The sequence below is a fragment of the Heterodontus francisci genome, chromosome 16 (assembly GCF_036365525.1).
Source record: "Heterodontus francisci isolate sHetFra1 chromosome 16, sHetFra1.hap1, whole genome shotgun sequence".
NCBI lineage: Eukaryota > Metazoa > Chordata > Chondrichthyes > Heterodontiformes > Heterodontidae > Heterodontus > Heterodontus francisci.
This window is the reverse complement of record NC_090386.1, coordinates 97,271,641-97,289,439: the sequence shown is the minus strand read 5'-3', so window position 1 is coordinate 97,289,439 and position 17,799 is coordinate 97,271,641. Positions and strand designations below refer to the sequence as shown.

Below are 17,799 nucleotides of genomic sequence, written 5' to 3'. Positions count from 1 at the left end.
TCTGGAGCGAGACTTAAACCCACGACCTTGTGACTCTGAGGTGTGCGTGCTGTCCACTGAACCACAGTATTGGCACCTCCAGCAGGATTTCTCTGACTATTTTCCAGCATCTGAACTTGTTCCAGAAACTCACTTTTTAGAATTCCTACCCTTAATTCCACAGGGTGAAAGTCCGTGCCACTGTACAGGAAACACTGCAGAATCAGGAGGAGAATCAGGAAGCAGAGCCAGTGTTTAAACTTCTCACCTTTATCTCTTTGTGTATGTGAAGCACCACTCCCTGCTGTCTGTTCCCCAGGATATCTGTCAGAACCAGGAAATGGAAACACTCCTCCTGCTCTTCCATTTCAAGCTTAAATCCGTCTGGGAAGGTGTGATGCAGAGAGAGAGAGAGAGAGAGTGAGAGGCACACACACACAAACAGAAAGATAAAGATGAAAAGGCGATATGGGCAGTGAAAGGGAGAAGGAAAGAGAGGGAGTGAGAGATATAGTTATCGACAAGGGAGTGAAGCATTCAGAGAGAAACACATAGAGAGACAGACACATTGCCACAGGGAAAGAATGTAGGGAGACTCAAATAAGGAGACAGAGAGAGAGAGAGACAAATAGAGATGGAAAGACAGAAGGTGAGAGACAGATTGAAAGATGAGATAGTGAAAGTGATAATGTAAAGATACAGGAGAGACACAGGAGAGAAGGAGCAGACAGACCAGGGAGAAAAAACAAAAAAGACAGAGCGAGAGAAAGGTCAGGACACAGAGAAGGAGAAAGAGACAGAGAGGGAGAGAGACACACATGTGGTGATTGAGAGATTATACAGAGAGAGCGAGAGTGAGAGGCAGACAGAGGGAGAGGCAGATATAGGGAGAGGCAGACAAAAGGAGAGGCAGATAGAGGGAGAGGCAGACAGAGGGAGAGGCAGACAGAGGGAGGCAGACAGAGGGAGAGGCAGACAGTGGAAAGGCAGACAGAGGGAGAGGCAGACAGAGGGAGAAAAAGAGAGGGAGAGGGGCACCAGGACAGACAGAGAGAGAGAACAAAAACAAGTCAAAAAATTAAAATCAAATTATTCGAAACATGATTCTCCTATAATCTTCTCGAAGGAACGATTCTGTGGCGATAAACAAGCCACGCAGGATCATAGGCCTTGGGAGTAGCCAGGCTGATAACAAAAATTCTTGATTGGTGGAAATATCAGTGGACAAACAGGGATTCAATCCCAATATAATCGGTTCCACTGCGGCAAAGGGTGATGTGGTCGGGTGGGGTGGGGGTGAGGTAGATGAGGTGGGTGGGGGTGGGTTGGATGGGGGTGGGGGTGGGAGGTGGGGTTGAGGTTGGGTGTGAGGATGGGGTGGGGGTGCGGGAGTGGGAGTGGGTTGGGGTGAGGGGGGGTGGGGAGGTGGGGGTGGGGGTGCGGGGGTGGGAGTGGGTTGGGGTGAGGTAGGTGGGGGTGAGGTGGGTGGGGGTGAGGGGTGAGGGGTGGGGGTGGGGGTGGGGGTGGGGAGGTGGTGGTGTAAGTGGTAATGTCACTGGGCTAGTAATCCAGAGGCCTAGGCTAATGCTCTGGGGACATGGGTTTGAATCCCACAACGACAGATGGTGAAATTTGAATTCAGTTAATAAATCTGGAATAAAAAGCCAGCATGAAACCATTGTCGATTGTTGTAAGTTCTGGTTCACTAATCTGCTTTAGGGAAGGGAATCTGCCCTCATTACCTGGTCTGGCCTACATGTAACTCCAGATCCACAGCAATGTGGTTGACTCTTAAATGGCCTAGCAAGCCACTCAGTTGTATCAAACTGCTACAAAGGCTAAAAAAAGGAACTCCCTTCCTAACAGCACTGTGGGTGTACCTACCCCACGTGGACTGCAGTGGTTCAAGAAGGCATCTCACCACCACCTTCTCAAGGGCAATTAGGGATGGGCAATAAATGTTGGCCTGGCCAGCGACGCCCACGAACGAATTTAAAAAAACCTATTGTACAGAAAAAGAATGTTTAACTGCTTAGTGTTTGTGTGGAAGATGGAACAAGGGAGATAGCATCTAAAGAAATATAGGAACAGGAGGAGGCTATTCAGCCCCTCAAGTCTGTTCCAGCATTCTATTAGATTATGGTTGATCTGTAAATTAACTCCATTTAACCGCCTTAGTTTCATAACCCTTAATACCCAACAAACGTCCATCAATCTTATGGGTGGCACAGTGGCGCAGTGGTTAGCACCGCAGCCTCACAGCTCCAGCGACCCAGGTTCAATTCTGGGTACTGCCTGTGTGGAGTTTGCAAGTTCTCCCTGTGTCTGCGTGGGTTTTCTCCGGGTGCTCCGGTTTCCTCCCACAGCCAAAAGACTTGCAGGTTGATAGGTAAATTGGCCATTATAAATTGTCACCAGTATAGGTAGGTGGTAGGGGAATATCGGGACAGGTGAGGATGTGGTAGAAATATGGGATTAGTGTAGGATTAGTATAAATGGGTGGTTAATGGTCGGCACAGACTCGGTGGGCTGAAGGGCCTGTTTCAGTGCTGTATCTCAAAATCTAAATCTCAGTCTTGAAATTTTCAACTGACCCCCAGCCTCAACAGCTTTTTGGGGGAGAGTTTTCCATATTTCCATTCCTCTTTGTGTGAAGAAGTGCTTCCTGACATCACCCCTGAACGGCCTGGCTCTAATTTTAAGGTTATGGCCACTTGTTCTGGACTCCCCCCACCAGAGGAAATAGTTTCTCTCCATCGACCCTATCAAATCCTTTCATCATCTTAAACCCCTCAATTACATCACCCCCTAATCTTCGATACTCGAGGGAATGCAAGCTTAGTCTATACAACCTTTCCTCTTAATTTAACCCTTTCAGCCCTGGTATCATTCTGGTGAATCTGTGCTGCACCCTCTCCATGGGTCAATATTCTTCCTGAGGTGCAGTGCCCAGGACTGAACGCAGTTACTCCAGGTGGGGGTCTTTGTATGCTGCTGATCGCATGTAGTCTTGGAACCAAAGTCTAGATACCCTGTTTCTATCATGATCTTCCATATTTGTCCAGAGAGTGGTAAACAAGTAAGGTATAAATTTCCAAGCAAGGTCAGACAGTGAGAAGGCAGTGCAGGAATCATTATGCTTCTGTTCTCTACACTGAGGTCCGAGTTAAAGGAACTCTGCTTCTCTTTTCACAGATGCTGCCAGACCTGCTGAGTGGTTCCAGCATTTCTTGTTTTTATTTCTTTCAGTACTTTCCTGTGTTGTAATAAAGTCAAGAGCGAGTGAGAGACAATTTGTTGTTGTGAGTTTGATTATTGAGTTTATGATCCAGAGGATGGGGTGGGGGTTGATTTTAACCTTACCTGTTTGGTGGTAACTGTAGTATAGGTGTGTTATATTGGATTTTGGGTTGTTAATGGGTTAATTCTAATTGTTTAATATGCTTATCATATACTGTGTATATCATCAGAGGAAGTGATGCAACATCACATTTTGGTCTCTTGTGCAGCCTCGTGGGAGAAGTAGGCCAGAGCAGTAAGATATGTTCCAATAAAATTTCTGTTTCATATACCTCTGCAGACTCATTAAGTATCCTGCATTAGTCGAACAATACCAAGAATATTATAGTAACAGGATGGATGGGCAGTTGCTATGGCCCAGGTAGAAGCAGGTCTGATTAGGATCGGGACATGAAGAGGGCCCTGGCAATTAGGTCTTTTGGGAGAGTTCATCCGTGCCCCACACGAGAATGTTTGGTGCCCCCCCCCACATGCCTTGGAACACCCCCATCCTCCTCCTAGGAGACCCTCTTTTCCACACCTACCTGTATACTTTCAGGTGGCCAGTGGTCGCCCACAGTGGGCGGGAAGAGGACAGGCAGAATGTCAATTGGGCCCTGGCCTGTCTTGAAATGTATAAAATTCTTAGAGGGCTTGACAAGGTAGATGCCGAGAGGCTGTTTCCCCCTGGCTGGAGAGTCTAGAGCTGGGGGCGGGGAGGGGGGTGCGGGGGGTCACAGTCTCAGAATAACGGATCGGACATTTCAGACTGAAATGAGAAGACATTTCTTCATTACGAGGGTTGTGAATCATTGGAATTCTCTACCCCAGAGAGCTGCAGATGCTCAGTTATTGAGTATATTCAAAACTGAGATCAATAGATTTTTGGACACTAAGGGAATGGAGGGATATGAAGATAGTGTGGGAAAGTGGAGTGAGGTAGAAGATCTGGCACGATCTTATTGAATGAAGGAACAGGCTCGAGGGGCCGAATTGCTCAGTCCTGCTCCTATTTCTCTTGTTCTTATTTCTACGGCACTCAATACCCACCTGGCGTGAAAATCAGGGCCATGCCCGATGAAGACTCAATCATCAGAGCCAACAGCAGCCAGACACGGAAGCGTTGTGTATCTTGCACAAGCAAAGGCAGACAACAGTCTCAACTCAATGGGTACTGATGAAAGGTGAATGAAACACCAAGAACAACACCATCCCCCCCCCGCCCCTCAGAAACTGTGGATCTTCACCAGCGCTGACTGTATAGAGTGTTCTCAATTGCAGCCAGTTCCCCTGTGATATGGGCTGAGTAGAGGCCAATAATATATCTCCCTGATTGCTGGCCTGCCAGGGCCACACCGCCTATTGTGGGGGGACGGGGTGGGGTTGTGTAAAGCTCGATTTGCTCCAGATTTGCACATTATTTGATCTGTTCCAACTGTGAAGTAACTTCCCCAACACTGCCACAGGCCTCCAGATATATTGTTTTGGCAGGATGATCAATAATACTTTTTATCATGCAACCATATTATTCACCAACAGCTGCTTTTCTGCTTTGCCGATGACTTTCTGGTGATCTCACCGCAGTGTTACCGAGACGCACTGAACTCTTGCTGTGCATGACTTGTAATATTCCATCAGTTAAACAATGAGTTAACAATACTGAATATAATAAAAGCCAAAGTGGAGATAAGGGTTTTGGATGCTATTCAATATTCATAGAATGGTACAGTACAGGAGGCCATTCAGCCCTCATGCCAGTGCTGGCTCTTTGAAAGAGTTATACAATTATTACCACTTCTTTTGGGCCTCCTTATCTCGAGAGACAATGGATACACGCCTGGAGGTGGTCAGTGGTTTGTGAAGCAGCGCCTGGAGTGGCTATAAAGGCCAATTCTAGAGTGACAGGCTCTTCCACAGGTGCTGCAGAAAAATTTGTTTGTCGGGGCTGTTGCACAGTTGGCTCTCCCCTTGCGCTTCTGTCTTTTTTCCTGCCAACTACTAAGTCTCTTCGACTCGCCACATTTTAGCCGTCTTTATGGCTGCCCGCCAGCTCTGGCGAGTGCTGGCAACTGACTCCCACGACTTGTGATCAATGTCACAGGATTTCATGTCGTGTTTGCAGATGACTTTAAAGCGGAGACATGGATGGCCGGTGGGTCTGATACCAGTGGCGAGCTCGCTGTACAATGTGTCTTTGGGGATCCTGCCATCTTCCATGTGGCTCACATGGCCAAGCCATCTCAAGCGCCGCTGACTCAGTAGTGTGTACAAGCTGGGGATGTTGGCCGCCTCGAGGACTTCTGTGTTGGAGATACGGTCCTGCCACATGATGCCAAGTATTCTCCGGAGGCAGCGAAGATGGAATGAATTGAGACGTCGCTCTTGGCTGACATACGTTGTCCAGGCCTCGCTGCCATAGAGCAAGGTACTGAGGACACAGGCCTGATACACTCGGACTTTTGCGTTCCGTGTCAGTGCGCCATTTTCCCACACTCTCTTGGCCAGTCTGGACATAGCAGTGGAAGCCTTTCCCATCCACTTGTTGATTTCTGCATCTAGAGACAGGTTACTGGTGATAGTTAAGCCTAGGTAGGTGAACTCTTGAACCACTTCCAGAGCGTGGTCGCCAATATTGATGGATGGAGCATTTCTGACATCCTGCCCCATGGTGTTTGTTTTCTTGAGGCTGATGGTTAGGCCAAATTCATTGCAGGCAGCCGCAAACCTGTCGATGAGACTCTGCAGGCACTCTTCAGTGTGAGATGTTAAAGCAGCATCGTCAGCAAAGAGGAGTTCCCTGATGAGGACTTTCCGTACTTTGGACTTCGCTCTTAGACGGGCAAGGTTGAACAACCTGCCCCCTGATCTTGTGTGGAGGAAAATTCCTTCTTCATTACCACTAACCCTGTTCTTTCCCTATAGCCCTGCAAAATTTTCCACTTCAAGTACTTATTTACTTCTCTTTTGAAAGTTACTGTTGAATGTGATGGGCAGGAGTTCCCCCTTTCCTCCTGCTCCGTGGGTCCATTCAGAGCCTCACCAGGCCACATGGCAGGACTGGGAGTGCAGTGCCGCAATGGGTCACTGGTGTCCACCTATGTCCCGCCTCACCGCCGTAGGAAAATTTCCAACACTGAGCAGGACTTCCCAATTAAGCCCCTGGCTCCCACCAGCAGATTGTTCATCAGTCCTGTGGACTGGGCGCGGCTTAATGGTCAAACCCTTTGTTTTGTCTGCCACTGGACATACTATTAACCTTTGTAGCCAGTCCTGCAGCAATAACACATTTAACTTAAAGTAACAGACATAAAGGATCAAGTGACTGTATTGCGAAGGCAGTTTGTAAATTAACAAACATCAGAAATGGGCCAAGTTTCATATCCCAGGAACCAACAGGACTTTTAACTGAACTCTTAAAACAAACTGGGAGCTGAAATGAAATTATTTATACAGAGACACAGACACAATGGATTGACTTCATGGATATATTAACCCAAGAAATTGCTGGAGAAATCAGACCACACAAGGGCATGCGTTTGCTCAACTTTAAGTGACCGTCCTGACCAGTGAACTCCTGTGGCTAATCTGTTAACAGGATTTACAAAATAATTACCATGGCTCCAGTGCATCTGAAATGGCTCCACACGCCTTGGAAGTGTTAATCTCAAAACTGTTACAGAAGGTAAAACTCAGTCAGCAAACTGATGATGCTGATAAGCCTAGAATTTTCCCCATCAAAACACTTTTGTGTGTTAATGGGCTATTCAAGGACTCAGGGTGTGGAAGCAATCAAGTCAAGCATCCTCGAGGTTGCAGAAACAGACCAGATTAAGATTTTACAATCAAAAGGGGTGGCCGGAGTGGTTGCGTGAATCATTGTCATGGGTGTGATATCTTTGCACTATAAGAAGTGTGCATTTAGGACAGACTGGGCAACTTGCAAGGATAACTGCAGGTGGTCTTGTTCATTCGCACAGATGGGAACCAACTCCTCTGAGCGATCGACAGGGTGAGTAGTGTTTGAAATTAAGGACAGTCGGAAGTGCACAGCGGATGTGGGTACTGATTGAAATTAAAGGGAACAGTGTACTGACATTTGTATGTTATCCATGGTACAATAAATAGTTAAAAGAATACTGAGTTGTACTGAGTTGTGAGCCATGACCATTTTACCACACTCAGATGGGTTCAGGCCAGACTCTAGAACCAGAGTATAAGAGGGAAGGTGTGTGTTCACCTACCTACACCTTGAGAAACCACAGTGACGTTCAAGGGTCAACAGGCAGGCCATCTGTTAAGTCATATCACTTTAATTTAGTCATAGAGTCATAGAGTTATACAGCACTGAAACAGGCCCTTCGGCCCATCATGATAGTGATCGTGAGCAGAGATCTCAAACTTTCTCACCTGGGAAGCACAGCTCTGGCAGTCCACACAGCTCGATTCCCCTTGGAACGCTGAGATGCTCCTTAAAAAGTTCCATGTTGCCAAAGAGTTGCCCCGAAGGGAATGTTGGTCCAGTGATCTCCTCTGGCTTTCTTGATGGGGTCTCGGAATGAACGCGAGGATTTGTTTCAGGGCTAATAAATGGTGGCGCGTGAATGGACAAAACCTCTGGAGTGACATCCACAGTATTACTGACATCGTTGTGTAGATCCTGCGCAAGACGTATTGTTAGCGAGTGGAAAACAAATTATGTGACACAATACCTGGCTCCAGAATAACTCCTCCTTCAGTTGAGTGTTTTGATTTCTTTAAGAAAACTACTTGAAGAGACAGTGCAGGACACAGAGCAGGAGGGAAGGTGAGGGAAATAAACAGGCACAATGAGCTGGTGCTGAGCCTAATTTTGAAAACTTGTAGGTCTTTGTCAGGATGAGGAAGGGAAGAGCGAGGGAGGAAAGAAGATCAAGAGCTTTGAGATCCTGAGCCGGATCTACAGTTGAGAGAGTTCAGAGGCTGAAAGTCAGAGAGGATCTAAAGGATGACCATTTTTTGGAGAGTTTGAAACAGGCACCAGGAGAGCTTTCATTGCAGCAGCTTTTTCGGGAGCAGTGTGTGAGCGAGTGAGCAGCTGGGAAGGTCGGTTTGAAAGTAAATTTAATTTCCTTTTGTTTTTCGGCGGAGGCCAGGGGGCTGCTGGGTAAGTAAAACACTATATATTTGGGCGGTTTAAAATAACTTTCCTTTCATTGCAGCAGCTTTTTCGGGAGCAGTGTGTGAGCGAGTGAGCAGCTGGGAAGGTCGGTTTGAAAGTAAATTTAATTTCCTTTTGTTTTTCGGCGGAGGCCAGGGGGCTGCTAGGTAAGTAAAACACTATATATTTGGGCGGTTTCTGAACCCGAGACACCACACTTGTCGTGTCTCCCACCCGCCCTCCTCCTCTAACCAAAAAAAAAAAGGACTCGGTGGGGTGTTTATAAGGTAAGGCTTTTTCGATTTCTCTGGTTTTATTGTGATTGGTAAAAACTTTTCGTTCCTTTTTCATTTAACTAAGTTAAGCTTAAGATTAAAAATGGCAGGAGATCTCAGACCCGTGTCATGCTCCTCTTGCTCAATGTGGGAGCTCAGGGACATGGCTGATGTCCCTGACTCCTTCACGTGCAGGAAGTGTGTCCAACTGCAGCACTTGTTAGACCGCATGACGGCTCTCGAGCTGCGGATGGACTCACTTTGGAGCATGCGCGATGCTGAGGAGGTCGTGGATAGCACGTTTAGTGAATTGGTCACACCGCAGATTAGGATTGCTGAGGGAGAAAGGGAATGGGTACCCCAAAGGCAGAGAAAGAGCAGGAAGGCAGCGCAGGAGTCCCCTGCGGTCATCTCCCTCCAAAACAAGTATACCGTTTTGGATACTGTTGAGGGAGATGGCTCACCAGGGGAAGGCAGCAGTAGCCAGGTCCATGGCACCGTGGCTGGCTCTGCTGTTCAGAAGGGCGGGAAAAAGAGTGGAAGGGCTATAGTCGTAGGGGATTCGATTGTAAGGGGAGTAGATAGGCGGTTCTGTGGTCGAAAACGAGGCTCCCGAATGGTATGTTGCCTCCCAGGTGCACGGGTCAGGGATGTCTCAGATCGGCTGCAGAACATTCTAAAGGGGGAGGGTGAACAGCCAGTTGTCATTGTGCACATAGGCACTAATGATATAGGTAAAAAACGGGATGAGGTCCTACAAGCAGAGTTTAGGGAGTTAGGAGCCAAGTTAAAAAGTAGGACCTCAAAGGTAGTAATCTCAGGATTACTACCAGTGCCACGTGATAGTCAGAGTAAAAATGAAAGAATAGTCAGGATGAATGCGTGGCTTGAGAGATGGTGCAGGAGGGAGGGGTTCAGATTTTTGGGACATTGGGACCGGTTCTGGGGGAGGTGGGACTATTACAAATTGGACGGTCTACACCTGGGCCGGACTGGAACCAATGTCCTTGGAGGTGCTTTTGCTAACGCTGTTGGGGAGGGTTTAAACTAATGTGGCAGGGGGATGGGAACCAATTGAGGTCAGTTGACAGTAAGGAGGTAGTAACAAAAGCCTGTAAGGAACTAGATAATGAAGTCAGTGTGACTAAGGGGAAGAGCAGGCAGGGAGCAGATGATGAATATAAAGGGACTGGTGGTCTGAGGTGCATTTGTTTTAATGCAAGAAGTGTAGTAGGTAAGGCAGATGAACTTAGGGCTTGGATTAGTACCTGGGAGTATGATGTTATTGCTATTACTGAGACTTGGTTGAGGGAAGGGCATGATTGGCAACTAAATATCCCAGGATATCGATGCTTCAGGCGGGATAGAGAGGGAGGTAAAAGGGGTGGAGGAGTTGCATTACTGGTGAAAGAGGATATCACAGCTGTGCTGAAGGAGGGCACTATGGAGGACTCGAGCAGTGAGGTAATATGGACAGAACTCAGAAATAGGAAGGGTGCGGTAACAATGTTGGGGCTGCACTACAGGCCTCCCAACAGCGAGCGTGAGATAGAGGTACAAATATGTAAACAGATTATGGAAAGATGTAGGAGCAACAGGGTGGTGGTGATAGGAGATTTTAATTTTCCCAACATTGACTGGGATTCGCTTCGTGTTAGAGGTCCAGATGGAGCAGAATTTGTAAGGAGCATCCAGGAGTGTTTTCTAGAGCAGTATGTAAATAGTCCAACTCGGGAAGGGGCCATACTGGACCTGGTGTTGGGGAATGAGCCCGGCCAGGTTGTTGAAGTTTCAGTAGGGGACTACTTTGGGAATAGTGATCACAATTCCGTAAGCTTTAAAATACTCATGGACAAAGACGAGAGTGGTCCTAAAGGAAGAGTGCTAAATTGGGGGAAGGCCAACTATACCAAAATTCGGCAGGAGCTGGGAAATGTAGATTGGGAGCAGCTGTTTGAAGGTAAATCCACATGTGATATGTGGGAGGCTTTTAAAGAGAGGTTGATTAGCGTGCAGGAGAGACATGTTCCTGTGAAAATGAGGGATAGAAATGGCAAGATTAGGGAACCATGGATGACAGGTGAAATTGTGAGACTAGCTAAGAGGAAAAAGGAAGCATACATAAGGTCTAGGCGGCTGATGAAAGACGAAGCTTTGAAAGAATATCGGGAATGTAGGACCAATCTGAAACGAGGAATTAAGAGGGCTAAAAGGGGTCATGAAATATCTTTAGCAAACAGGGTTAAGGAAAATCCCAAAGCCTTTTATTCATATATAAGGAGAAAGAGGGTAACTAGAGAAAGGATTGGCCCACTGAAGGACAAAGGAGGAATGTTATGCTTGGACTCAGAGAAAATGGGTGAGATTCTAAACGAGTACTTTGCATCGGTATTCACCGAGGAGAGGGACATGACGGATGTTGAGGTTAGGAACAGATGTTTGATTACTCTAGGTCAAGTCGGCATAAGGAGGGAGGAAGTGTTGGGTATTCTAAAGGGCATTAAGGTGGACAAGTCCCCAGGTCCGGATGGGATCTATCCCAGGTTACTGAGGGAAGCAAGAGAGGAAATAGCTGGGGCCTTAACAGATATCTTTGCAGCATCCTTAAACACGGGTGAGGTCCCGGAGGACTGGAGAATTGCTAATGTTGTCCCCTTGTTTAAGAAGGGTAGCAGGGATAATCCAGGTAATTATAGACCCGTGAGCCTGACGTCAGTGGTAGGGAAGCTGCTGGAGAAGATACTGAGGGATAGGATCTATTCCCATTTGGAAGAAAATGGGCTCATCAGTGATAGGCAACATGGTTTTGTGCAGGGAAGGTCATGTCTTACCAACTTAATAGAATTCTTTGAGGAAGTGACAAAGTTGATTGATGAGGGAAGGGCTGTCGATGTCATATACATGGACTTCAGTAAGGCGTTTGATAAGGTTCCCCATGGCAGGCTGATGGAGAAAGTGAAGGCGCTTGGGGTCCAAGGTGTACTAGCGAGATGGATAAAGAACTGGCTGGGCAACAGGAGACAGAGAGTAGCAGTAGAAGGGAGTTTCTCAAAATGGAGACGTGTGACCAGTGGTGTTCCACAGGGATCCGTGCTGGGACCACTGTTGTTTGTGATATACATTAATGATTTGGAGGAAAGTATAGGTGGACTGATTAGCAAGTTTGCAGACGACACTAAGATTGGTGGAGTAGCAGATAGTGAAGGGGACTGTCAGAGAATACAGCAGAATATAGATAGATTAGAGAGTTGGGCAGAGAAATGGCAGATGGAGTTCAATCAGGGCAAATGCGAGGTGATGCATTTTGGAAGATCCAATTCAAGAGTGAACTATACAGTAAATGGAAAAGTCCTGGGGAAAATTGATGTCCAGAGAGATTTGGGTGTTCAGGTCCACTGTTCCCTGAAGGTGGCAACGCAGGTAAATAGAGTGGTCAAGAAGGCATACGGCATGCTTTCCTTCATCGGACGGGGCATTGAGTACAAGAGTTGGCAGGTCATGTTACAGTTGTATAGGACTTTGGTTCGGCCACATTTGGAATACTGCGTACAGTTCTGGTCGCCACATTATCAAAAGGATGTGGATGCTTTGGAGAGGGTGCAGAGGAGGTTCACCAGGATGTTGCCTGGTATGGAGGGCGCTAGCTATGAGGAGAGGTTGAGTAGATTAGGATTATTTTCATTAGAAAGACGGAGGTTGAGGGGGGACCTGATTGAGGTGTACAAAATCATGAGAGGTATAGACAGGGTGGATAGCAAGAGGCTTTTTCCCAGAGTGGGGGTTTCAATTACTAGAGGACACGAGTTCAAAGTGAAAGGGGAAAGGTTTAGGGGGGATATGCGTGGAAAGTTCTTTACGCAGAGGGTGGTGGGCACCTGGAACGCATTGCCAGCGGAGGTGGTAGATGCGGGCACGATGGAGTCTTTTAAGATGTATCTAGACAGATACATGAATGGGCAGGAAGAAAAGAGATACAGAACCTTAGAAAATAGGCGACATGTTTAGAGAGAGGATCTGGATCGGCGCAGGCTTGGAGGGCCGAAGGGCCTGTTCCTGTGCTGTAATTATCTTTGTTCTTTGTTTTTTGTTTGAGCTTCCTACAGATGTGGTAGAAACATTTCAATCTTGGATGAAGAGAAGTGTTTGGCAGACAAGAGGAAATATGGGTCTCCCTTAGCAATGGAGGAAATGTCGTGATTCCACTTGAGGTCAGGGTGAAGGGGGAATGAGGGGGTTACAACGAGGTCGAAGATGTCAATAGATGAAGAAAGCTTAAGAGGTTGGAGCTCTTGGTTGGACTTTGAGAAACAGAAGAAAGCAGGTTTCCATTAGCTGCTGAAGAGCATAGAGGAGATTGAGAGAAAGTGATTGAACCATAGGACTGCGTGAGAACTGGAGCATGTGAGGAGTGAGGAAATGGGACTGAAGCAACTTGATGAAACTAGAGTAGATTCAATCTGTGAAGATGATGTAATTCAAAGCAGTAATACAATAAACTCCACAGGAACCTCCTCTCACCCTACTTCATCTCACTCTATCACCATTTCCTTCTGTTCCTTTCTCTCTCTTGTGTTTATCTAGCTTCCCCTTAAATGCATCTATACTATTCATCTCAACCACTCCCTGTGGTAGTGAGTTCCACTCTCTGGGTAAAGAGGTATCTCCTGAATTCCCTGTCGGATTTATTACTGACCAACTCATATTTATGCCCCTTAGTTTCCACAAGTGGGAACATCTTCTCTACTACTGCCCTTTCAAATTCTTCATAATGCTTTTTTTTGCTATATATAAATGACAGATCTTGGAACACAGAGTAGAATTTCAAAATTTGTTAATGACACCAAACTTGGAGGTGTGGCAAAAAGTGAGGATGATATGAACTGCTTGCAACAGCGCAGATAGGCTAGCAGAATGGGCAGACAGGTGGCAGATGGAATTTAATACTGACAAGTGTGAGGTGATGCATTTTGGCAGAAGGGATAGGGTGAGGCAAAATATACTGAGGTAGTATAGGTACAGTTCTGGAGACTGTGCAGGAGCAGAGGGACCTGGGGGTACATGTATAATGATCTTTGAAGGCGGCAGGACATATTGAGAAAGTGGTTAGAAAAGCAGATAGAATTTTGGGCTTCACAAATAGAGGCTTTGAGTACAAAAGCAGGGAAGTTATGCTGAACCTTTACGGGGGAGGCGGTGGCATAGTGATAATGTCAATGGGCTAGTAATCCAGAGGCCCAGGCTAGTTCTCTGGGGACATGGGTTCGAATCCCACCACAGCAGATGGTGAAATTTGAATTCAATTAATAAATCTGGAATTACAAAAGCTAGTCTAATGGTGACCTGGTTCACGAATGCCCCTGAAGGAAAGAAATCTGCTGGTCTGGCCTACATGTGACTCCAGACCCACAGCAATTTGGTTGACTGTTAAATGTCTTCTGAAATGGTGTAGCAAGCCATTCAAGGGCAATTAGGGATGGGTAATTAGGGCTGGCCTAGCCACATCCCACAAACGAATAAAAAAAAAGCTCTGGTTAGGCCCCAACTGGAGTATTGCATCCAGACCTGGTCTTCAGGAAGGATGTGAAGGTCCTTGACAGGGTGCAGAGGAGATTTACCAGAATGGTTCCAGGGATGAGGGATTTTAGTTAGAAGGTTAGATTGGAAAAGCTGGGGTTTCCTTAAAGGAAATTGAGGAGAGATTTGATGGAGGTGTATAAGATTATGACAGGTTTAGATAAGTTAGACAAGGAAAAACTGTTCCCATTAACCAATGGTACAAGGACTAGGGGACACAGACACAAGATGGTGGTAATGACCTGGAACTCACTGCCACAAGTGTGATGGAAGACAATCAATGATTTCAAAAGAATATTGGATGCACAATTGAAGGAAATAAACTTGCAGCACGACAGGAATTGAGCGAGGGAGTGGGACTGACTAGATTCCTCCATGGAGAGAGGGCATGACTCAAAGGGCCAAATGGTCTCCTTCTGTGCTGTAAGTGACTCAATGACCTCTATCAGATCACCTCCTGTTGCCCTTTTGTGAGCTTTTTCTTTTAAACTTTCCTTGCAGCCAGTTCTAGAGGTGAGTGCCATGCAATGGAGGGCTTTCCAAGTCAAACAGTCGCTGACCAGATTGACTCACTCAAAGCAGCTCTTCTAGCCTGAGGGTTGACTACTTACATAGGGACAGGAGGAGGCCATTTAGCCTCTTGAGGTGCAAACGCCATTCCGTTAGATCAGGGCTGATCTGTATCTCAGATCCCTTTACCTGCCTCTGCTCCCTATTCCGTGAAAATACTGATCTCAGCATTGACATTTTCCATTAACCTCCAGCATCCACAGCTATCACAATCCATGCAGCTGCTCCAGTATTGATTAGCACATCACTAAGCACAATTGTTTGATGTTTGTTCAACATACTCCATGATCCTGTGCGGAGAACGGATACAGAGTGAATTGGGAACATAAGAACAGTAGAACCTTCAAGTCTGGTCCTTCATTCAATTAGATCCTGGCTGATCTATAGCTCAATACATGCATTGCTACTTTTAAATCCATCAAAAATCAATCACTCTCAGACTAAGAAGGTCCCAAATTCACACCTCAGCTAAGGTGGTTAAGAAGGCATATGGAATCCTTTCCTTTATTAGCCGAGATATAGAATATAAGAGCAGGGAGGTTATTCTGGAACTGTATAACTCATTGGTTAGGCCACAACTTGAGTAGTGTGTGCAGCTCTGGTCACCTCATTACAGAAATGATGTAACTGCACTAGAGAGGTACAGAGGAGATTTACGAGGATGTTGCCAGGACTGGAAAAATGCAGCTATGAGGAAAGATTAGATAGGCTGGGGTTGTTCTCCTTGGAACAGAGAAGGCTGAGGGGAGATCTGATTGAAATGTACAAAATTTTGAGGGGTCTGGATAGAGTGGAGGTGAAGGGTCTATTCACCTTAGCAGAGAGGTCAGTAACCAAGGGGCATAGTTTTAAAGTGATTGGTAGAAAAATTAGAGAGGAGATGAGGAAAACTTTTTTCACCCAGAGGTGGTGGTGTCTGGAACTCACTGCCTGAAAGGGTAGTTGAGGCAGAGACCCTCAACTCATTCAAAAGGAGTCTGGATATGCACCAAAAGTGCCGGAATCTGCAGGGCTATGGACCAAATGCTGGAAGATGGGATTAGAATAGGTGGATCGTTTTTAGGCTGGCACAGACACGATGGGCCAAGGGGCCTCTTTCTGTGCTTTAAACTTTCTATGATTCTATAATCTTAGCTGAGACAGAAACTCAGTTGCTACAATTGGTCTCAGTGTTTCTGGACTGGGGCGGATGTGGGGGAAATAAGTTGGGGCCCCTGCACTTGACCACTGTGCAGTGACCCCTGTCAGACAGCGTACTTTGTGTGGTCATTGGGAGAGGACAAGTTCGGACTTTATTTATCCCTGCAACCCCAGCAGGTGGTGAACTGTTGGCTGACAATCACAGTCCGTGCTCCCAGATACAAAGACAGTCCCATGGGTGAGGGGATAGGAATCACTGTCATCAGGACAACAGGGAGTAAATGAAAGGAATGAGAAGGTGTTTGAGTGTAGCCAGGGAGCAGCATGTCCCAGCCAGGGTAACGAAGGAGAGGAACCTTTCAATAACTTAGAATGCATAACTCTGTGCCCATACCTGCACCATCTGCCGGAGAGTTTTGGGAGAGACTCCAATAATGAGGCACATCTCCAGCAGTCTGTGACTCCGCAGCCCAACTTCTGCATCTCCTTCCACTGTTTCACTTGCTTCGCTCATTATCCTGAAGGGTAAGGCCAATGGCTGGAGAAGGGAAGGAAATAAAGACCATCAGCACTTACTTAACAATTTCAGCAGCTTCTTTAATTTGTATATTTTTTCTCAGTATCAAAGGAACAACTTGCATTTCTCTAGTGACTTTAAAAATAGCCAAAAACATCTCAAGACACTTTACAGGGGCATTATCAAACAAAAATATTGACACCAAACCACATAAGTTCCGAAGAAGGGTCACTGACCCGAAACGTTAACTCTGCTTCTCTTTCCACAGATGCTGCCAGACCTGCTGAGTGAATCCAGCATTTCTTGTTTTTGTTTAAGGTAATATTAGGATGGATGACCATAAAGCAAGGTTAAGGATTAAGAATACAGGGGGTAAGGGGTAAAAGGGATTGGTGTGAGTTAGGACACAGGGCAGCAGAGTTTTGGATGAATTTAAGTTTACAGTGAGTGCAAAGTGGGAGAGGGGCCAGGAAAGCATTGAAATAGTCAAGTCTAGAGGTAACAAAGGCAGGGATGAGGGCTTCAGCAGCAGATGAGCTGAGACAGGGGCAGAGTTGGACGATGTTACAGAAGTGGAAATAGACGTTAGTAGAGACGGCAAGGAAATGTGGTTAGAAGCTCATCTTGGGGTCTGAAATGATAGGTGGTCATATATCATGTGATATGTGGAGGGGACAGATCAGTGCAAAAGACAAGGCTGAAGCATTTGCATGCATCTTCAGCCAGAAGTGCCGAGTGGATGATCCATCTCAACCTCCTCCTGAGGTCCCCAGCATCACAGATGCCAGTCTTCAGCCAATTCAATTCACTCCACGTGATATCAAGAAATGGCTGAAGGCACTGGATATTGCAAGGCTATGGGCCCTGACAACATTCCGGCAATAGTACGGAAGACCTGTGCTCCAGAACTTGCCGCTCCCCTAGCCAAGCTGTTCCAGTACAGCTACAACACTGGCATCTACACAACAATGTGGAAAATTGTACACAAAAAGCAGGTCAAATCCAACCTGGCCAATTACCGCCCCATCAGTCTACTCTCGATCATCCGCAAGGTTGTCGACAGTGCTATCAAGTGGCACTTACTCAGCAATAACCCACTCACTGACGCTCAGTTTGGGTTCCGCAAAGGTCACTCAGCTCCTGACCACATTACAGCCTTTGTCCAAACATGAACAAAACAGCTGAACTGAAAAGGTGAGCTGAGAGTGACTGCCCTTGACATCAAGACAGCATTTGACTGAGTATGGCATCAAGGAGCCCGAGCAAAACTGAAGTCAATGGAAATCAGGAAGAAAACTTTGCACTGGTTGGAGTCAAACCTAGCATAC

At 46.5% G+C, this 17,799-nt stretch overlaps 1 protein-coding gene across 7 annotated transcripts in view; it reads right to left on the bottom strand.

Annotated features, from left to right (window-relative positions):
* The window catches only part of LOC137378393 (DENN domain-containing protein 3-like), a 211,245-nt gene that overhangs the window by 135,636 nt on the left and 57,810 nt on the right, over positions 1-17,799 (bottom strand). For all 7 annotated transcript variants that reach the window (XM_068048680.1, XM_068048681.1, XM_068048675.1 and 4 more), the window contains exons 2-4: positions 16,349-16,492; positions 7,674-7,915; positions 248-371 (exon numbers count right to left, since the gene is read on the bottom strand). In XM_068048680.1, coding sequence (XP_067904781.1) covers positions 248-371; positions 7,674-7,915; positions 16,349-16,468 — 486 coding nt within the window. In that variant the 5' untranslated portion in view covers positions 16,469-16,492. The remainder of the gene's footprint in view (positions 1-247; positions 372-7,673; positions 7,916-16,348; positions 16,493-17,799) is intronic.